We start from the raw sequence: 23242 nt of genomic DNA on the forward strand, positions 1-23242 counted from the left end.
AGTCATCAAGTTTGCTGATGACACCACCATTGTTGGCCTCATCTCTGGGAATGATGAGCAGGAGTATCGCCACCAGGTTCACAGAATTTGCCACTGGTGTAGGGAGAACGGCCTGGTCCCGAACACTGCAAAAACGGTCAAGATTATTATTGACTTTAGGAAACACGCTACCACTCCACCCCCGATCAGCATGGTTGGCACGGTAGTTGAAAATGTTCCCTGTGCATGCCTCCTTGGCACGACATTCTCTAAGGGTCTGACTTGGAAAGATAGCACAACCTCCACCCAGAAAAAAGCCCAGCAGAGGCTATTTTTCCTACACCAACTGAAGAAGTTCGGTATGGCCCGCGAGCTTCTGACGAGCTTCTACAAAGCCACAATTAAATCTGTCTTCTGCTCCTCCATCCTGGTCTGGTATGCTGGCTCCTGACTAGTGTTGGGCGAACACCTAGATGTTCGGGTTCGCGAACGTTCGCCGAACATCGCCGCGATGTTCGGGTGTTCGCGCCGAACTCCGAACATAATGGAAGTCAATGGGGACCCGAACTTTCGTGCTTTGTAAAGCTTCCTTACATGCTACATACCCCAAATTTGCAGGGTATGTGCACCTTGGGAGTGGGTACAAGAGGAAAAAAAAATATTTGAAAAAGAGCTTGTAGTTTTTGAGAAAATTGATTTTTAAAGTTTCAAAGGAAAAACTGTCTTTGAAATGTGGAAAATGTCATGTTTCTTTGCACAGGTAACATGCTTTTTGTCGCCATGCAGTCATAAGTGTAATACAGAGAAGAGGTTCCAGGAAAAGGGACCGGTAACGCTAACCCAGCACAAGCAGCAGAACACGTGATGGAACAGGAGGAGGCTCAGGAGGAGAAGGCCACGCTTTTTGAGACGCAACCCAGGCCTTGCATGAGGACAAAAAGCGTGCGGATATAGCAATGCTTTTTGCCGCCATGCAGTCATAAATGTAATACAGATGAGAGGTTCAATAAACAGGGACCGGAAACGCTAACCCAGGCCAGCAGCAGCAGCAGCACACGTGATGGAACAGGAGGAGGCGCAGGAGAAGAAGGCCACGCTTTTTGAGACACAACATCCCAGGCCTTGCATGAGGACAAATAGCGTGCGGATATAGCAATGCTTTTTGCCGCCATGCAGTCATAAATGTAATACAGATGAGAGGTTCAATAAACAGGGACCGGAAACGCTAACCCAGGCCAGCAGCAGCAGCAGCACACGTGATGGAACAGGAGGAGGCGCAGGAGGAGAAGGCCACGCTTTCAGACACAACAACCCAGGCCTTGCATGAGGACAAGAAGCATGCGGATAGCATGCTTTTTACCGCCATGCAGTCATAAATGTAATAAAGATAAGAGGTTCCATAAACAGGGACCGGCAACGCCAACCCAGCAGCAGCACACGTGATGGAACAGGAGGAGGCGCAGGAGGAGAAGGCCACGCTTTCAGACACAACAACCCAGGCCTTGCATGAGGACAAAAAGCGTGCGGATAGCATGTTTTTTGCCGCCATGCAGTCATAAATGTAATACAGATAAGAGGTTCAATAAACAGGGACCGGAAACGCTAACCCATCACAGATGGTCAGTGTTCATGTTACTTGGTTGGGGTCCAGGAGTGTTGCATAGTCGTTTCCAATCCAGGATTGATTCATTTTAATTTGAGTCAGACGGTCTGCATTTTCTGTGGAGAGGCGGATACGCCGATCTGTGACGATGCCTCCGGCAGCACTGAAACAGCGTTCCGACATAACGCTGGCTGCCGGGCAAGCCAGCACCTCTATTGCGTACATTGCCAGTTGGTGCCAGGTGTCTAGCTTCGATACCCAATAGTTGAAGGGTGCAGATGGATTGTTCAACACAGCTACGCCATCTGACATGTAGTCCTTGACCATCTTCTCCAGGCGATCGGTGTTGGAGGTGGATCTGCACGCTTGCTGTTCTGTGGGCTGCTGCTGCATGGGTGTCATAAAATTTTCCCACTCCAAGGACACTGCCGATACCATTCCCTTTTGGGCACTAGCTGCGGCTTGTGTTGTTTGCTGCCCTCCTTGTCGTCCTGGGTTTGCAGAAGTCAGTCTGTCGGCGTACAACTGGCTATTCCAAAAATAAGGCGGAGCGGCAATGCACATCCCATACAAAACTCTGCTTTATTCAAAAAATTGTTAAAAAGGCATACATTACATCACATGGGACAAATGGAGAGAGGTGTACAGGCAGTACAGGGAGGTCTACAGCCGTTTCGCGCCGTCTGTGTTGTGGCGCATCATCAGGACAACCCACCCCCTCAAAAGTTACCCCTTAAATAGGTTCTTACCATATACAGACTCGTGTAGCCAGTTTCCTCCTCCAGTAATGGCCGCATCGCCGGGCAAGTGCATGGAACGCACGCCAACAGTGGTGTGAGGATTACTTCCTCTATGTGAGACGCATGTCCGGGAATATTGCTTACATCACATCCGGTCGGCGCTACGTAGAAACCAAAAGTGACACGCTGCAACTGGCTATGCTATATAGTGTGGCTGAGCGAGGTACACAGAGTGGCAGTAAACACAATGCTATATAGTGTGGCTGAGCGAGCAGTGTACTACTGTTCCCAGCAGACACAGAGTGGCAGTAAACACAATGCTATATAGTGTGGCTGAGCGAGGTACACAGAGTGGCAGTAAACACAATGCTATATAGTGTGGCTGAGCGAGCAGTGTACTACTGTTCCCAGCAGACACAGAGTGGCAGTAAACACAATGCTATATAGTGTGGCTAAGCGAGCAGTGTACTACTGTTCCCAGCAGACACAGAGTGGCAGTAAACACAATGCTATATAGTGTGGCTGAGCGAGGTACACAGAGTGGCAGTAAACACAATGCTATATAGTGTGGCTGAGCGAGCGGTGTACTACTGTTCCCAGCAGCGACACACAATGACTGGGGGGACCCTGGCTAGCGTGGCTGGAGCGCGAACTACCCTGCCTGCCTACCCAAAGCTAAACCCACAGACAAATGGCGGAGATATGACGTGGTTCGGGTATTTATTTACCCGAACCACGTGACAGTTTGGCCAGAGCGCGTTCGGGTCCGAACCACGTGACCCGTTCGGCCAATCACAGCGCTAGCCGAACGTTCGGGGAACGCTCGGCCATGCGCTCTTAGTTCGGCCATGCGGCCGAACGGTTTGGCCGAACACCATCAGGTGTTCGGCCGAACTCGAACATCACCCGAACAGGGTGATGTTCTGCAGAACCCGAACAGTGGCGAACACTGTTCGCCCAACACTACTCCTGACACAACCTGCAGAGAGTCATCAGACCAGCGGAAAGAATCATCAGGAAACCACTCCCCTCTCTAGATCAAATCTTCAACTCAAGACTGTGCTCCAGAGCTCAAAACATCGCTAATGATCCGTCCCACCCAGGCTTTCGCTTCTTCAGTAGACTTCCCTTAGGCCAGAGATTCTGATCCATCTACACCAGGACCACAAGGCACATGAACAGTTTCTTTCGATCAGCCGTAAACTATCTGAACTCTTAGAACTCGCTTCAATCCTCCCATGACAAGCGGTGACTTGTAGCACCTAACCTGACTGCACGGCAGCAAATACAAGAAATGTGGCCACATCTGTGAGCAAAGCATCAGTGGGAGGGTAAGTACTTGGAGTGCCCTGTAGCTGTGGGCTACCCTGCGTTTATAGTTAAACCCATGCTTCTATATTTTAAAATACTGTGTGAAAAATTGGGTCATATGACATGAAGCAGACCAATTGATGGTGTTAAAAACAGACTGCAATGGAGCTGCTGTAGTGCCACAGTGTCATTGTTTAAGCAGGCATCTTTAGAACAGCTTCATGTAATTTCAAGAACAACAGAATTCAGACAAGAGTAAGGGAGCAACTAAAGGAGAAGTCCTGATGCACTTTTCAATAGTGGGTATGTGCATCCTCATCTCCTATCTTCAGTTCATACCTCCCACTCTAAACTATCCCACCATAGCTCTGCAGGCATGCTTGTGGAGTTGTGTATGCTATTGCAATGTGTCCTCTTTGATACACGTTTTATTTTTCTCTCTGTACATTTTTCTTTTTTATGGCTGTGAATAGGTAAACAAGTGCATCTTTTTTGTTATAGTGGATGTGAAATCTTGCACAGGATAGAAGGAATGCATAGAGAAATTCACATTGTATGTATTTAGAGAGTATAGCCTGCCTAATTCCCCCTCATCTGTTACTAATTACAAGTTGTAATTTGATCTCGCAGCTGTGTCAGCTGGCTGCCATGGCAGGGCAGCTAATTGGTAAACACAGGATGTTAGCAATATGTCTGCTTCCATGAAAGCAGGAAGTAGACACACCTAAAATGTATTGCAGAATTTGTATCAGCTGTAACAAAGAAATATTTGTCTTTAAAGATTAGTATGTTGTTGCTTAACTTTTAGAGCAGAGAAGAAGTTCTGAGTTCAGTCTTCTTTAAAGCAAACTGAGCTCTGGATTTTTTTTTTAACCTCTCTGTAAGGGAGGCTTATAATGGTGTTTGCCACAGGGGGTGCAGGAGTGGTGGTGGTGGCACCATTACTTACCTATGGGGTGCTGCTTCTCTGGCCCTGTTCCATACAACATGCATCATCTTTTTCACCCGACTGTCAGGTCCTGCACACACCGCGATTCATGTACAGTTCTATATTTGCAATGTGGGGAAGGAGAGCAATGAAATGTAATACAGAGGCAGTAGGCCAGGGTTCAGTTCAGGAAGTATCCCCTTTTATCATCATTGACAGCAGTTTACACAGTGTGACTGGCACAATCTTCCATGTGAAACTACCTTTCCTCAGAAACCTGATGAAGGGCTGGTTGGCATGAATTATTGTGCCAGTCACACTGTGTATTCTGCTGCCCATGCTGCAGTAAAACAGGATACTCCCTGCACTAGTTGAACCAGGGGCTCCTTTTGTTTGGATGATTCAAATTCAGGGTAGAATGGATTGCCCTGTAGGACTAAGATGCTCCCATATTGGATAGCTTATGAGCAATATTTGTTGTTATCAAATATTGAATATGAAGGAGCTATTATCAGTGGTGATGCCCATAGATCTACAAGCTAAGGGTTGGTGAAGCTGAGAGTGGCTGATAAGCATTTATTCTACTTAAGTTATTTTCTTTAAGAACACTGCTTATGAAACATCTATCTCAAATTCTCAATACAAAATGATGATGATGGTGTTGGGCAAGACATCAAAACAAGTTTAGGGTGATGACGAGATACTGGAAGGTGTTGAAGAAGATGTGTCACAAAGAACTGAAGTGGTCATATTTGAAACTTATGATGATGCTCCACTTTATTTCTATTAGTTGATTCTGGCTGTTAAAGAGTTTCAGGAGTGGTGGTTGCATTATGTTAGCTCCTCAGGCTTGCTTTATTTCTCTCCCTTTCATTGCTGGGTGACCTTTTGTACAAAAGGTATTGTATAATTGGCACCAGAAATTGTAGCTAGAGCTATTGTGCAAACCATCAAGCTCATGAGAAGGCTGAACATCTTAGGACAATGGGTGAAGTGATCGCAGAAGTCCTCCCAGTTGAAGAGTCTAGTTTCGGCTAATGTTAATGGTACAAATTCCATAGGTAAACTGGTTCTTAACTAGTCCTGGGGCAGCTTGTCTAGGTGCACAGTGTATGTTTGTCTTTGTTAAAGGATAACTGATGTATGATAACTGATGCATACTAATATAAAAAATAAAAAAAAGTACCCAAATTTGTATTTCCCACTTTAGCTTATCCTTCTAATTACTTGTTATGATTATTTATAAACTGTTTATTCATGAAAATCTAAATGCTATATTTTAAGTTTGCTATTTTTGTACAGTGTTGGAAATATTATTAACCACATTTCTGAATTCAAAGTAGAACAAATAAATTCTTATTAAATTATATCAGCAGAACTTGTAGTACAGGTAGTAATAAAAATAGTTAATTTTAAAACACAATACATGGATACTTCAAATACAACTGCACATGCCTGGATAGGGAGGTTATCAAGAAAATGTTAAGAGTTTGATATTATGTAGTGGTAGATATTATAATGAAGCAGACAGACAATGCTCTGAATAAATCAAGAAAAGCAGAAGTAAATAGCACAGGGCTTGCTTTATGGGATTAACCCATTTATTTAAAGCGTGTCATAGCAAAGACTGCGTGATGATACTGACACAACACACCCCTCATTAGGTTCTAAAAAAGAGTGACAATAAACAGACATATGGTATAAATGTCATCTTAATTATATATGCTCAGAGAATCATAGAAACCAATGAAAGATGTAGGCATAATTTAAACCAAATGGTTTACAAATTATATGTATCTAACAATCTAGAACAATTTACACTAAAGGGGTCCACCTAATCCTGTGGAATTACTCCCTCCTGCACAAATTGAACTGAAGTTTATCATCTTTTCTCCCAGTCACTTTCCTTCATTGCAAATCTCTTTTTTTCAATTACTCCAGAAAACGATTGTTAGAAACTGAACAGTGTCCTGCTTTGTCTGCTAGGAGCAGTGTATAAATACAATGTAAGTAACTTCCGCTGCCCACCAGCAGGTGTCTGTCTACTGTCTTTGGAATGGTGTGCTGTTTGCATTTTACCTGTGGTGTCTGAAGCCTGGATCACTGTGAGGCCTCATTCACATTGGGTGTGTTGAGAAATGTGTAAAAGCGTATGATAAAAAAACATGCATTTGTGCACACTTTAGTGCGTGTTTCAGTGCGTTGCGGTTCGATTTTTAGGCATGTTTTGCTTATTGTAGCAGTAGCAGTTGTCAATAAAGAGTTGTCATCATATGAAAATGTGTTTTTTTTGTTCTATTAGGGGTATAAAACACAGGCGCTTCTATGCGTTAAAAAAGCGCACCCATTTCCTTGCATTGATATGTGCTTTACAGCTCAATGTACAGAAATGCAGGCAACACTACGTTTTTGTAACGCAGCTCAGCGTCGCGCATAGATGTGAACCAAGCACATTCAATTACATGGGAAAATGAATACCTTGCTAAACGCACAGGGTAATGCATTGAGAAAAGTGCACAGAAACAGCCCTGATGTGAACAAGGCCTAACTGTGTATTGCCTCTACGCACAGGTGTGTTTCATTAATTATGCAGCACCTGAACAGATCCTTTTTATGCACTGCCATTTCCCCCCAAAAGTTGCCAGAATATTCCTTGACTGCGTGCTGTTATTGAGTCCTGGTCCTCCTCTGTATCCACTTCCTGCCTCTGTGCCTGTCTGGCTACTTTGATTACTTCTTCAATTTGATATTTTCATTAGTGATTTTCTTGTCCTGGCTTTATTATACATTTGAATATATTCTATTGTTTTTAGTAGATACAGTAAAAACAACAATCAGCGCAATCTTATTGTGCTAACAGTGCAACTGCTAAGATAAATGTCCTTCAAACACATATTAACAAAGTTCAGTGCTACGTTAACCTCTCCAGATTTTTCCACCATATGTGGAACTACAACACGCAGTGACTACCGCAGAACAAGTAACCGTTTACCAGCTGACAAAGTAGCCAGATTATAGGATCTAAAGCTGGCCACTAACGGTCCAATTTCTAGCGAAAAATCGTTCGAGCGATCAGAAATTCTGATCGGACGAAAAATCGTTCACTACACCATCAACTAACCAATCATTGCTTCCTATCTATCACGACCACCAAGAAAATCCAAATTTTCGTTCGACGAAAATTCATTCGGGCGACATTTTTTTCACTCGTTCATAATCGATTGTGTCCACCAATGGAGATTATTTACAACCAATCCGATCAGAATTTCTGATCGCTCGAACGATTTTTCACTAGAAATTGGACCGTTAGTGGCCAGCTTAATAGTGATTCTGATTTCTAGCAACCAATGCAATTCTCTTCCAATTTATTCCGCACTCCATATATATATAGTATATATATATCATTTGGGTCGTTTGTGAACTGAAAGTGATTACTTTCAGTGGTGGACAGTAGTTCCACAGGTGGAGAAAACATCTATGATTAGTTAGTTAGAATTGTGGAGAGAGAGAAAAAGTAGCGCTGGCATGGCTGAGTAAGGCAGACTTGCAAATATACAGGCAAAGTACAGTGATTTTCTAAATTCTTGATCAGCGCTTCCTTGTTGCTATGAAAATATGTAGCCACCACCTGTAGTAACTCACTCACTGGACCACTTTTACAATGTTCTTGAACACCTGTGTGGCATTGAATAGGCTCCCCCCACCTTACAATCACTGGAAGTCAAACAACACTTCTTTGATGTAGTAGATAATCTTACTCAACTACTGTAGTAGAATGTAGTAGATAATCTTACTCAACTACTGTAGTAGAATGTAGTAGATAATCTTACTCAAAACTCCATGGCCCACTATAGCGCTTTTAGCTGCATTTTGAAATTGCGGGCAATTGCCAGTGATTCCAAGGCTAATGACAGCCAGGCTCCCTGCACACTGCAAATCCGTTTTGCGATTCCGATTCCCTTTCCGATTTGCAATTCCGATTTTCCCTGAATGCAATCAACAGAAAAACGGAGGAAAAAACGCAGTATGCAGTAACGATTAAAAATCGGAATAGGATGTAAAAAATGATTAAAAATTGGAATTGGAATCACATGCAGTGTGCAGGGAGCCTCAATGAGGGCAAACCCACAGGAGCAATTGCAATTTGAGAAATGGCAATCACAGATCCTGTAGCTTTTTTTTTTAAACAATTGAGATTGAATACAAATGATATGAATGCTGGTAAATTGCTTTGTAATTGCTGTGAAAAAAAAGTGATTTTGCAGCAATTTCATTACCCTAACACACACACACGCACGCATGCACGCACACACACACGCACGCACACGCACACACACACAAATTTTGTAACACACATTTGCAAATCTCAGTCACACTGCAGATGCAAGTACTTAAAAAAACACTTCTTAAAGTGGCAGGAATCGCTAGGCAATTGTGATGGCAGTATGCAAAAGTAAGGGCGCCCAGCCTAATATTTGTAGCGCAATAGGTTTTGAATTATGCAAGTCTTAAAATACACATATGGAGAAGGTAAGGAATGTCAGGGGGATTCCAGCTGGAGTGGTCAGACCAGGAGATTGTGCGGGGGAGAGCTTGCTGACATAAACACTATGTTAATTTTTTCACTGGGTATATGTGTATGTGTATAAGTGTATTTTATGAGCAAAACTGTTGTTTTTAACAAACATATTGCACTCTGAACATTATTATTATTGACTTGGTTATTTTATGTCTCACTTGTTTGCTGTGCACTCTTCAATAAAACAATATTGTTCTTAATGTTCTGGTGTCAAGTCTTCACATTGGGTGAAGACGGTGCTCATTTGCCTGCACTTGCATGCACTGCTTGATTATTTTACCTCTGGTTAAAAAAAATATCTTTAGTCAGAAACTTGAATTGCCCAGAGTACAAATCTTCAGAATGAAGGTGTAGGAAAATGTGTGGAACCTCACATTGGATAGAGGTGGTTTAGTTAGGAGACATTTGCTGGGTATGCTGGACTGGTGTAATTTGAGCTGTCAGCTCTGTCTGAACTGTGCCAAGATGTGTGCCGAGTTATGTGCCAATATGTAAAAACAGGATGTTAACTCTTTATGTGCTCCCATGAAAACAGGAAGTAGACACTGCATATTTATTGTAGAAGTTCTGTAATCTGTAAAAAAAAATGTTTTTCTTTAACGATTATTATGCTATTGCTTATCTTTTAAAGCAGAGAGGAAGTTCTGGGTTTAGGTCTGCTTTAACTTAAATTTCCTTCCTGATGTCTTTCATTAACTTCCTAGACTAATATATATATATATAAACTTATGCTGAATTATTATTATTATTCTTGATATGCAAAGGTAATATGCTATGTTCAGCTCCCCATTGTCCATGATTCCTGTGGAGTCTATTCCCGGTGGATACTGAACAAGCTGCTCTGTGTAAACAGCTGTTACTGCACTGGTGTCTCCCCAGCACCTACCAACCTTCTTTACACATCCCAGGTGTGACTTATTTGTTGTATGGTGGTTTTAATAAATCATAGTCATAGTATGTCAAGCAGTGCCAATTTTCCTTTGTATGTATATATATATATATATATATATATATATATATATATATATATATATATATATATATATATATATATATATATATTGCTGTTCTACATATATTTAACCTGAGCACTCTTTGGTTAGTCCATACATCCACACCTTGTCGGACATATTTACATTTGGGAACTGTACCTTTTTCATTAGCTCTGTGTATCATGTACATCGAAAAAGAGAGCACCACTGTAATTTGGGCGTTGGAGATAGTGGCTAGTAGAATATTACTGATACTCCTCTATTGGGCTCTAACTAATTCTGATTTGACTATTAGCTAACCTGACCCAAACAGTCCTTTGTGATTGTTCTGAATAATAGTCTGATGCACATACGTGTTCTGTCCTCTGCAGCTGGTATTTCTGGATTCAAAAGTAATTGACCAGGTTAAATATTTTTTTTCTCTGATTGCTTTTGTGTTTGCTTGCAGCAGCATTCCCTTCTCCACAGTACATAAAACTAGGAACATTGTCATTCAACATCTTGAAAAACAATTGTTTCAGGCAACAAAGGTATACTTTAGTACAGGTATATTCCTTAAAACAACAAGAACAAAAACGCCATGCTAGCCTAGAGGCTTTCAACCAGCAAGCTACCCAGGTTTAAGCATATCTACATACTTGGGTCCAACTGGTTACTGATCCTTATTCTAGACAGCTGGGCAGTTACAGAGTTCTATAGCTTGTGGGCTCACGGCAGTGATGTGAAAGGGTCACGGCCTAGACTAGAGCAGGTTCTCAGTATCAATGGCTATGTGTGCTGTCAACACATCTAGGAATGTTCAGGAAAAATATGTCAAAATAAGGATTTAAATATCTCGCTGAAACTTTTTGTGAATTGATTTTAATATTTTTTCCACATAAATGGCAGATGAAATTCAATGTTGAAAAATGTAAAGTCATGCATTTTGGTCGTACCAATGGTCTAGCACCATACAAAATAAATGGGATTCAGTTGGGGACATCAAACTTGGAGAAGGACTTAGGAGTACTCATCGACAACAAGTTAAATAATCGTATTTAATGCCAAGCTGCTGCAGCTAAAGCTAATATTAATATGAATAAAAATTTTGGGATGCATTAAAAGGGAAATAAAAACTCGAGATGCTAGCATAATATTGCCCCTGTTTAACTTTCTAGTAAGGCCACATCTGGAATATGGAATTCAGTTCTGGGCACCACATTACAGGAAAGATATTGCAGTTTTAGAGCAGGTGCAGAGACGAGCAACAAAATTGATAAGTGGGACGGAAGGTCTCACTTACCAAGAAAGGTTAGATAAACTGGATTTATTTAGTGCATAGAAAAGATGCCTTAGAGGGGATTAACATGTATAAATATGTCAGAAGGCAATATAAAAGCTTGGCGGGTGAGCTTTTTGTTCCTAGGCCTTCTCAAAGGACTAGAGGACATGATCTGCGCATGGAGGAAAAACATTTTAGCCATTTATTTAGGAAAGGGTTCTTTATAGTAAGAGTGATTAAGATGTGGAATGCATTGCCACAGGAAGTAGTTATGGCAAATTCTATACCTGCATTTAAAGGGGGCTTAAATGCTTTCCTTGCATTGAAAGACATCCATGGCTACAATTACTAGGTAATGCACAGTGATGTTGATCCAGGGATTTTATCTGATTGCCATCAGGAGTCGGGAAGGAATTTTTTCCCTTTTGGGGCTAATTGGACCATGCTTTGTAAGGGTGTTTCGCCTTCCTCTGGGTCAACAGGGATATGTGAGGGAGTAGGCTGGTGTTGTACTTTGTTCTCTGGTTTAACTCGATGGACGTATGTCTTTTTTCAACCCAAATAACTATGTAACTATGTAAACAAGCTCGTTCACAAACTCTGTGGAGATTCTATAAAAACACACATATTAGTTTACGCCAGACAGATGTCTTTTGATTTGGAACCATTTGGATGGCTTAGAAGAAAGCAAGCATATATAAAAATATGGACATTAGGCTGTAACCTAATTATTTTGCTTCTTACAGGGGAGGAAGCTTTGACTATGTACATGGACAAAGGTCGCTTGGATCGTCACATTGGAAATGGAAGCCAGAGCGTAGAGTCTTTACATCATTTGGCATCATCTTATTTTGTAGACAGAGACGGAACTATGCGGAAACTTCACGAGATTCAAATTTCATCAGGAGCCATCAAGGTATTAACGTTTAGAGTAAAATTAGAATTATAAAGCAGATGATTATGTACTGATTAAATTATTGAGGCAGGGATTGTCTTTAAGTGCTGGAAATAAGAATGTTAATGTTGAGGTCAGCTCTGATTCTCTATATAACTGAAAGAATAATTTTTTTGTAATCAACATACAAAAAAGAAGGGGCGCTCTGAGACTTCAGCTGAAGATCAAATTAATACCTTCCAGGACAGGTCCCACCTGCTAGCGATGCGGCTGACAGATGGTGAGGGCCAGAGCGCCTGGTTCCTATGGCGCTACGCGGATGCCGATGACATCTTCTGGAGTGATGCTACCCACACTTCGTGGCCGGACAGCCTGATCCCCAGCTTGCACAAGTGGGACACAGTCGCTTATTGGCTGAGCACACTCTGTCAGCCGCAACCGCTAGCAGGTGAGACCTGTCCTGGAAGGGATTACTTTGTTCTTCAACTGAAGTCTCAGAGCACTCCTTTTTTGTGTATTTATTTACAGTGGACTTGGGAGCAGCCTGGTATTGGATTTATGTTGGCCTTATCGCACCTTAGGGGATATCCATACCCCAAATGTGTTTGTTTTTTTAAATCAGACGAGGTGCTTTTATCATTGCCTGATTCAAAGCAAATGTTTTAAACAACAATGAGGACACATTAGGGTCTAATTATTCGGTAAAATAACAATGTATAATGAATGAGGGTTTCAGAGACTTACAACCATTTTACATTTGTTTCTGCAGGTCACAGAAACCCGTACTGGCCCATTGGGATGTAGTAGTTATGACAATCTGGATTCAGTGAGTTCAGTGCTGTTACAAAGCACAGAAAGCAAACTACATCTTCAGGGTGAGTAATTTGAATGAACAGTAAAAACAGGTCAAAATTGATTAATAAGATCTTTTTTAACTCTTAATTTAATTTTAGGGAATTCATACATTTTGTATGTATGAAGAAGAGTTGAGCATTAGTATTACTGCTTTATTTTCATTCTTTGCATGACAAAAATCAGAATTTCCATTCCTGTCTTATTTTTGTAGCCATTCACACTCATGCACAAAAAAAAGAAAAAAAATGGTTTCTGTCTATTTTTTGTAGACCACACTTCAAATGGTCTGTTAGAGTTAAAAAGAAGGGAATATGAATAAAGCAGTCTTAGATGTTCAGACCAAATCCAAACTTGCTCATCCATCATGTAAAACAGACTCATTACATTAATGCAGGTAGTCAGTAAAGGCAGATAACAAACTAATTTGTTTGCAGTTTAGCATGTCTGGGTGACTTCTATGAAACATGTGATCTCCAGATCTTAGGAGATCAAGCGCCAAGGAAGAACTAGAACGTACACAGAACTGTAGCCAAACCCTCAAGAAGAGCCAAAGGGGAATACAGTGATACTGCCAATATTTTTAATTATATTCTCTAGCATAGAAACAAATACAACCTAGAAAGAAGTCATGGAAGTTGGCTATGCCCTATACACTTCATCATCACAGACTTTCTCAGGAGCTGGCCAATTCAAAGCATTTTCTAGTATTTAAATTGTTTTAGGTTTACATTATTGATAGTTAACAGTCTTTTTAGACTATAAATAGTATGCAAACTACAATTTTCTCTACTGAAACAAGAAAGAATGTGCAATTATTCAGTTTTGCAAGCGCAAGAAGTTACTTTAATAATGTATCTACTTTGTAAGTCTTGCCGTAGAGCAATTATCAATCTATACCATGCACACTCACCGTCCACTTTATTAGGTACATCTGTTCAATTGTTTTGAAATTTGTTAACAAATTTATGAATCTATGCCACAAAATACTGAAGCAGCTCTGAAGGCAAACGGAGGTCCAGCCCGGTTATTGCGAAGTGTACCTACTAAAGTGGTCAGTGCGTGTATGTGGTCTATAATCCAGCGATTCTGAATTTTCAAGGGCTTTAACCCTTTAACTTTCCGTTAAAGGGTTATTCTGGGTTAATCCCCCCAAGGACAATGAACATAGCCAGAACACTGAGTAGCAGGTAATCTAGCCCACCATGGGCTTCATTCATTTTGGAGGGTCTCGGTTTAGGGGTACTTTAATGACATATTGGGCCATATGCAATTCTCTTTTACCTGCGTTTTCTCCTAGGAGATGAGTTTTCATCTTCGATTTTAAATAACTTTACATAATTTTCAATTAAAAAAGTACCAAAAAGTAGGTGAAAAGGTACTTCAAAATTATTTATTACTTTCTGGAAGTTTACTTTCTGGAAGCTTAAAAGGCATTTTATTCACAAGTTTAAAAATATCACCTAGGAGAAAACTCAGGAGAAAAAGTGAATTGCATATGGCCCATTCTCTCTCCAATCTTCTCCCCACATCACGCATATACACACATGTAACTCAACCCACCCCCACATATTTAACATATGCATGCACACATACATACATTTAATAACATGCTCTGGGCTCTCCTACCTGACCAACCACACCAACAGCACACATGAACATATTTAATAATATTACCCTTGCACAAGTGTCAAAGTGTATCAGTGTCAAACTGACTCAAAGTGTCAGACAGTTCATTGTCGTGCAGAACAATGAGGCTATGGATGTTTTCCCCATCAGCCCCAGTGGCATGCTGGCACCATGCAGATAATCACAGGAAAGCTGAGGGGATGGCTACCCAAACAATGGCGGGCACAGGACGTAGGAAACAGCATGAGTTATGGAGTGCTGCCATCGGCCTATGGGGAGGGGAAACTGCATGAATGGAGCACTAACACTAGAGGTCCTCCAATGGGAAGGTGAGACATAGTGCATTTAGGGACGCAGAACTAAGAGCTGACAGATTGACAGGGCAGTTTGCGCCAATTAAGGGGGTGACTTGAGCACCTATGGCAGGTGCCATGTCTGCCCCCCATCAGATATGCCACTGCAGCAAACTATAACATTTCTGTTAATTTCTGTTTGAGTCACTGTGGCAAGACTGTGCTTTGTATGCACATAAAAATAAAGTTGCAGAAATGATAATGGCAATTTATCTTTGTATATATAGAGGCAAACCAAAAGCATTAGAGTTTTCTAAACTAAAGTACATTTTCCTTTTAACCTATAAGCAGCCCTGCACGAATCATCTCGAGATAGATAATGCATGCTAGAGTGTCTTCAAACCGCGTATCCCATTTAGCTGCCTAATGCAGAGTGGTGCAGGGAGCTTCTTTATATTTACCTGTTCTGAGTGGCTAGATCGACTTCTCTTCTTCATTCATCAGCGGTGCTGCACTCCCGGCATCCTCTTCAGAGTTCCAATCACATGATCGTAACCCAGGGGATCGTGTCAGTGTTGCAGCACCACCCGGTGACATGTGTCATGATGAGATAGTAGTGTATGTACAGTCACAACTAAGTTTCAGTTTTAGACCACTGCACCTGCGCAGTGGTCACATATCCTGGTACGCATTCTCGTCATTGAACTTGTCCTGTGCAGGCACAGTGAGAGGTTCTCGCTTACTGCGCCTGCACATGACTTGTTTGATGATGTGAATGCATACCAGGATATGCTTGACAAGAGCCGTGCAGGCGCAGTGGACCGCCGGCTGATTAGTCAGCAAAACCGAAACTTAGCTGTAGTGGGAGAATGGAGGATAGGATCAAAGCACCAGGTTAGTGAAACTCTTTTGTTTTTTTTACAGTTAAGGTTCACTTTAACATAACACTGTGGAATATCTAAAATTAGTTTTTAGAAGTATGAGGATAGATACTATTGTTTATCTTCTTCATCACTTTGTTTTCACTTAAGTTTCACTTTAACCACTGGGCTGTTATTCCAACATATTGCATACAAATATAATCTGTATGGCAAGTCATAATCTGGCTAATCTGAAACTAATGTCTACAGAGCACAGTACTGCATTATTTAGGCAAAAAGACTTATTGCAAATGGCTTCACTTTTAGTAGGAACTTAATGCCACCCTACAGTACTGTCAGACAACTTCGACGTTCCTTTCAGTCCACACACACAAAATATCGGTGGGGTTTTGGCTCTCCATAACTCAACTAAGCATTGTATAAAACTAGTTACTTTAATATGTAATGTCACTGTTTTACCAATTGCTCTTTATTATTCTCAAATATATACAGATTTACAGAGCTTTTAGTTCCCTCCAAAAATCTCCATGCATGGCCTATACAGTATATACTGCCGCACCTACATTTGTAGCCCTCTTACACAGAAAAGACAAGTGACTTGCGATTATGTAATATCTTTCTCTTACATTATGTTCCAGTGGCAGGTTATTATCTTTTCTATGGATTTGTAATGTGTTGGAAAGAAGACAAAAAAGATGCCTGTTTCATTCTTTCTCTTCCCCCCTTCCATCTTGCAGAATATGACACCTATCCAATCTAGCTGTACACAGTGTTCCATTTTAAATATATTCATCATAGCTTTTTCCTACAAGCCACAATTTCAGTATATCACTTTGACCCATGAAGTCCTGCACCACATTTTCTCCTATAAAGGAGGAACAGTTTTCTGGTCACAATTCTGATTCCTCATGGATGATGTCAACTAATTGTTGACTTGAATTAAGCCAACATATTGTTATTTATTTTCAGCTTATGTTGAATTAAATAAAGCCAACATATTGTTGCTCATTTCCAAAAGTTTTCAGCTCACTCTTATTCTGCCCCCCCCTTTTTATATATACACTGCTCTTCTTGCACTTTTGTGGAGTACGACTATCAAACTTTGCACACTTCTTCAGCCCATAGCATTGTAAGTTGCTGGTGCTTTTTAAGTGGTTTCACCCTTTGTCCCCCTAGTACGGCCTTCAAAGTCCCCAATTTTCATGCAGATTTTTATTCTTACATTTTCAAACTATTGCCACTCATACAACTCTGAAGCTAAATTAATCAAACTTGGGTTGTATAATGGCAGTATGGCAGTATTTGTATTTGTCATAATCATGAGGTCTACATAGAAAAACAACTAATTAAAGTTCATTCATTGACTTCAATGGGAAAATATAAAATGTTTCCATTCTCACTGTAATAATTCCAGATGCTCAAAACTTTGCATAGTTGGTCACTAGGTCACCGTGGTTTGAACGTTTTAGAAGTGGGTGGAGTCATCAACTGACACTAAAATATCACTTACCAGGTGAGAGGTGTAAGAAGCTAAGTGATGGTTATAGGAAGCAAATGATTTCAGTTATTTTTTCCAAAAGGTGTGCAACCAAATACTAAGTTAAGGGTGCAAATAATTTTGTCCAGCCCATTTTTGGAGTTTTGTGTGACATTATGTCCAATTAGCTTTTTTTCCTCCTTTTTTTGTTTTGTTCGAAAACACATAAAGGCAATAGACATTTGTGTAGCAAAACATGTTACTGCAATACTTTTCTGTGAGAAATACTGGATTTCCTGGGGAAAAAAAATGTGGGTAGACAAGTACTATTAAAATTATTTGGAGTATTTTTTTGCTTGCTGGTGGCTCAAAAGAAACATAATTGGCAAATTTAAAATTATCACCTAGGAGAAAACTCAGGTGAAAAAATGAATAGCATATGGGCCAGAGTGGCAGATTTTTTAACACTTCTGCCTGTTGCTGCTTTCTGGCTGACGGCTTAGGTGATTGTTAGTGTTTTCCTGTATTGTTAAATGCTGCAAGTGTTCAATAGATCTGAGCACTGATGAGGTTCTTTACTTTTAAGATATGCTGATAATTGCTGAATGCCCTACAAAATCATATATAAGTCTCTGGCCCACTTTTTCTCCTGCGTTTTCTCCAAGGTGATATTTTCAAACATGTCAATTACATGTCTTTTAATTTATCAGCAAGTAAAACAAATACTCAAAACAATTTTAATAGTACTTTTTCACCTACTTTTTGGTACTTTATCCATTGCAAAGTGCTGAAAAGTTATTCTAAATCGAAGACAAAAAATTATCTCTTTGGAGAAAACTCAGGAGAAAAAGTTAATTGCATATGGATTCACTTCTGTATGGTTCCGATCCAGTTCTGTATAATGCCTGAAGAAGAAACTTAACATTTTGAAAGCTTGCAGTAAACAATGCACAGTCAGCTATTAAAGGTATTGCCGGAATCAGCATCTGTTGGTTTGATGTCTGCATACAAGCTAATTCCAAGAGAAGAGACCCAGCACCGTCTTCAAGTGTATTATAAGCTCATTTATTTAAAGCATCAAAAAGACAAAAAGGGCAAGTCTGTGCGACGTTTCAAGAGGCGATTACTCTCTTTCTCAAGCTGACAAGCCCTCTGAATACATGAAACACAATCAGCCTTAAATAGTCCTTGCTCCACTAGGGAGCCAATCAGAATGGTCTGGACGCCCTGTCATCAACCAATTAGGTTAAGTTCCTGCTTGTAGGCCCTCCCATCTGGTGGAGGACCTGATGGGGAACTACATCTATTTATACACTCCAATCATTTTAAAATGGCCACTGGAGGGCCGACCAATGAGGGTAGAGCATGTTCTGAATAGAAAAACGTCATTCAACCGTCATGCGGAAATTTGCATTGAAAATCTGCATGTGGTTAAATCCAATGCGTAAAAACGTACACGTAAAAACATGTTCCAATCCAATTACCACGCGGAAATCCGCATTGGAGATCCGCATATGGTTAAAGTTAATGCGTATGCGTACAAACGTACGTGTAAAAACCCGGAAGCAAAAAATCGTCTAAGCCATAGACGTTTCAATCCAGTCGCCTATACCGGTTACGCATTAAACTTATCTTTTCAGATTAAAAAGTGTACATGCTCCTAACCCTAATAGGAATGAGTGTCAACAATATATAGTAAGAGAAATCTGAAAAAAGGAAAAAAGGAAAAAAGTGACAAAAATAATGCTAAGTGTCTGACGGCCACCCACAGCGGTGGTCAGACACCGAACAACGCAACAAAGACAATAATCACATCTCACCCTCCCAGACTGGCGTCCGCCTCAATAGCGGCGGCCAGTCTGGGCCGGCGAGAACAAAAATTACCAATTCTGTCATGACTGGCGTCCATCCCTGGTGGCCAGTCGGAAAAAAAACAGGCAAAAAATCAAAAAGATATTTTGAAGGCCAACCCGGACTAGCGGCCACATACCAGCGGCGGCCAGTCCAGGAGAGCCAACAAAACAACATAATCAAAAAATAAGAAATAATAATACATTTCTCTATAAACCCCTCTCCCCCCCCGACCAGCGGCCACCAAATGTGGCCGCCGGTAGGGAAGGGTCGGGGAAAAAAAGAAGAAACAGAACCAACCCAAAAAGAAGACTCCAGGCGTCCAGACCAAAAAACAATCAGCAAGACATCTATCTATAAACACATGGACCCAACTTGCACTCCCGTTTAAGACCCCCTGGACCAAGGGCATCCAGCTTCCTAATCCAAAACAACTCCCGTCTCAATAATAATTTGACCCTATCACCCCCCCTGCGTGGCGGGGGGACAGAGTCAATCACCTGGACCCTCAACTGGCTAACATTATGGCGACAGGCAGAAAAATTGCTAGCAACCGCTTGTTCAGATGTGCCTGAGCGGATAGCTGACTTATGCGCGGAGATGCGCATTTTAAGTATCTGTGTGGTCATCCCCACATAAATCAATCCGCAAAGGCAACGAAGAAGATATACAACATATGCAGAGTCACATGTGTAATAACCATTGATTGAAAAGTGTTTCCCTGTAGTAAGGTGTGTAAAAGTATCTCCTTTAACAATAGAATTACACATATGACACGACAAACAGGGAAAAGTCCCTTTTCTTGTAGTAGTTAAATTAGCAGTCCGAGAGCCAATATCTGCCCTCACCAAAGTGTCACCAACTGTAGGAGCCCGTCTATATGACATAAGTGGATATTCCTGAAATTCCCTAACCTGTGGAAAGCCTTGTTTTAATAAAGGCCAATGTTTTCTAACAATTTTCTCAATCTGTTTGGAATTGGTTGAAAAGGTAGTAACAAGAGGAATCTGATCGATCTGTCTGGAGCGTGGTCTTTTAATTGAGGAGGATCGACTAAAAGGATTACACAAATCTAGAGGATAATCTCTTTGAACAAATCTATTGGCCATTTCTTTCAGACGTGTATCTCTCAATGTAGCATCAGACACTAATCTATTTACATGTTCAAATTGGTTTTTTGGAATATTATTAGCAATATGAGAAGGATGGAAACTCCTATAATGGAATAATGCATTTCTGTCAGTAGATTTCCTAAATAGATTGGTGGTCAATTTTCCTCCAACTTTCGTGACCATCGTATTCAAGTAGGATACAGAATGAGTACTACAAGTGTATGTAAGGGAAATGTATGGGCAGCATGCATGTAGATCTTTAATAAAGCATTCGAGGGTCAAACGTGGCCCCGCCCAAATAAAAAAAACATCATCAATTGTTTCTCCACCACCCCTTGGAGTGGCGGAGAAACAATTGATTTGTGTACACAAATGAATCTTCGTAAAGACCCATGTATAAATTAGCATAAGTCGGGGCCACGTTTGACCCCATAGCTGTACCTCTACATTGTTCATAAAACGTGTCCTCAAATAAGAAATAATTCCTCCTCAAAATCACCTCCAACAGATCGATAAGAAAATGTCTCTGATCATCAAAAACATCTGAACAGGTTTGCAAATAGTGAGAGACCGCCTCCACACCTCCATCATGAGGGATGGAGGTATAGAGTGACTCTACATCAATTGTAACCAATAAGTCATCATCATCTAAATTTTCAAATTTATCAATTACCTCCAGGAACACTTGAGTGTCCCTAAGGTAAGACAGTAAAGCTACTACCATCGGTCTAAGAATGCAATCTAAGTATTTAGCAATTGGAGAAAATAATGAATTTACACCTGCAACGATTGGCCGACCAGGTGGATCGACCAATCGTTTGTGTATTTTTGGAAGCACATACATAACAGGAGTAACAGGGTTGTCCTGAACCAGAAAAGTAGCTACATCCCTATCTATGATGTTTTTGTCCAGAGCATTCTTTAACAAACGATCAATCAACCTTCTCAGATCCCAAATTGGGTCTAGATCTAAAATTCTATAGACACTTCTATCCCCCAACTGACGTAAAATCTCTGCATGATAATTACCAGTATCCATTACGACAACTGAGCCCCCCTTGTCAGCGGGCTTAATTGGTAGGGCCTTATTGGCCTTAGGACATTTAAGAGCTTCCTGTTCTTGTTTATTAAGATTCTTCATTACTTGAGAACCAGATCCTTGTAGCTCCTGAATGTCCCGTTGCACATTCCCTAAGAATGTATCAATCACTTGGTTGGACGGGGGCAGAAAGAGCTCTTATTTCGTAATGGAGTGTCCTTAAGTCTCAAGGGCCCCATAGTTGGTAAAGGAACCTGAGTTGGTTTCGGAAGATTGCTAAAAAAGCATTTCAACTTCAAAGTCCTTGCAAAAGAACAAAGATCATATTCCAATTGGAGTGAGTCCCCATCGTTGGTAATACTGAATGAGAGACCTCGATTGAGTACCCTGATCTGAATATCATCCAAGACATATGAAGAGATATTAATGACTAAGGATTTTTGCATTCTCTGAGTGTCATTGAAGAGCCCGAGGGTTCAACGCATTTCTTTGTGCTTTTTGGCAAGCTGATATTACCTCCCACCTCTCCTGATCCGTCTGGAGGGATATTGGCCGAACTGTCCGAGGGCAAAAAATCGGATTCTGATTGCTCTTCCTCTGTAGTTGTTATAGAATCATGAATGGGTCGAGGTTGTACAGGCCGTGGACCCTTAGGTGGAGCTCCTCTGGGATGGGGTCTAGGTTTACCCGGCCCACGGGGCAAGTTAGAGGAAGGTTGTTTTTGCCATATGTATACATAACCACTCTCATAATCAAGTGAGTCCCATTGGAACTTCTGACGTTTAACACTTTCAAGTTCTTTACGATATTTCTCCAAGTTTCTGGATAAAAGTTCCTCATAAGCTGAGATATCATCTGTAGACAACAAGGTTCCCAAGGTATCTTTTAATGAGGCAATCTTACTGTCCAGCTTAGGTAATTCAACTTGGATTCTTTTAATGGTCAGTATCATGGAATCGAAAGAAGCTTTGTTCTAGATTTTCTCCCATTTTAGGCGGAACTCCACATCACGAGGGAACATGATTGGCGCCACATGCGAGCGAATACCTCTAGGTATTTTCCGTTTCTTATAATATTCACCCAGGGTAGCAGCATGTAATTCGAAAGAAATTCGATGTTTAGAGATCCTTTCAATATCTCGTTTGATATTTTTGACATTAGGAGTAGAAAGAAAGTCCGTCTCCGAATCAATGGCAGCGATGATCCTGGAGATCTCAACATCCGAGTACATGAAGGTATCCACAGAGACAGATGTCATTTCAGTAGTTTCCATGGTGGTGCAATTGCCCAGAGACAGCTGCAGTAGTAGTAGACGAATAGTTACAGGCAGCACCCAACCATCTAGATGCGACGTGCTATTGGTCGTTGTCCCTCTGTCTCCAGGAACAGCAAGTAGAAACTCCAAGAGAAGAGACCCAGCACTGTCTTCAAGTGTATTATAAGCTCTTTTATTTATTTAAAGCATCAGAAAGACAAAAAGGGCAAGTCTGTGTGACGTTTCAAGAGGCGACTCCTCTCTTTCTCAAGCTGACAAGCCCTCTGAATACATGAAACACAATCAGCCTTAAATAGTCCTTGCTCCACTAGGGAGCCAATCAGAATGGTCTGGATGCCCTGTCATCAACCAATTAGGTTAAGTTCCTGCTTGTAGTCCCTCCCATCTGGTGGAGGACCTGATGGGGAACTACATCTATTTATACACTCCAATCATTTTAAAATGACCGCTATTGAGGCGGACGCCAGTCTGGGAGGGTGAGATGTGATTATTGTCTTTGTTGCGTTGTTCGGTGTCTGACCACCGCTGTGGGTGGCCGTCAGAC

The 23242-nt window shown here is 41.1% G+C and overlaps 1 protein-coding gene across 2 annotated transcripts in view; it reads left to right on the forward strand.

Annotated features, from left to right (window-relative positions):
• BRINP1 (BMP/retinoic acid inducible neural specific 1) overlaps nucleotides 1-23242 on the forward strand; it is a 431121-nt gene that overhangs the window by 237434 nt on the left and 170445 nt on the right. For both annotated transcript variants that reach the window (XM_068248101.1, XM_068248100.1), the window contains exons 4-5: nucleotides 12140-12309; nucleotides 13058-13163. In XM_068248101.1, the coding sequence (XP_068104202.1) occupies nucleotides 12140-12309; nucleotides 13058-13163 (276 nt within the window). The remainder of the gene's footprint in view (nucleotides 1-12139; nucleotides 12310-13057; nucleotides 13164-23242) is intronic.

The sequence above is a fragment of the Hyperolius riggenbachi genome, chromosome 8 (assembly GCF_040937935.1).
Source record: "Hyperolius riggenbachi isolate aHypRig1 chromosome 8, aHypRig1.pri, whole genome shotgun sequence".
Lineage (NCBI taxonomy): Eukaryota > Metazoa > Chordata > Amphibia > Anura > Hyperoliidae > Hyperolius > Hyperolius riggenbachi.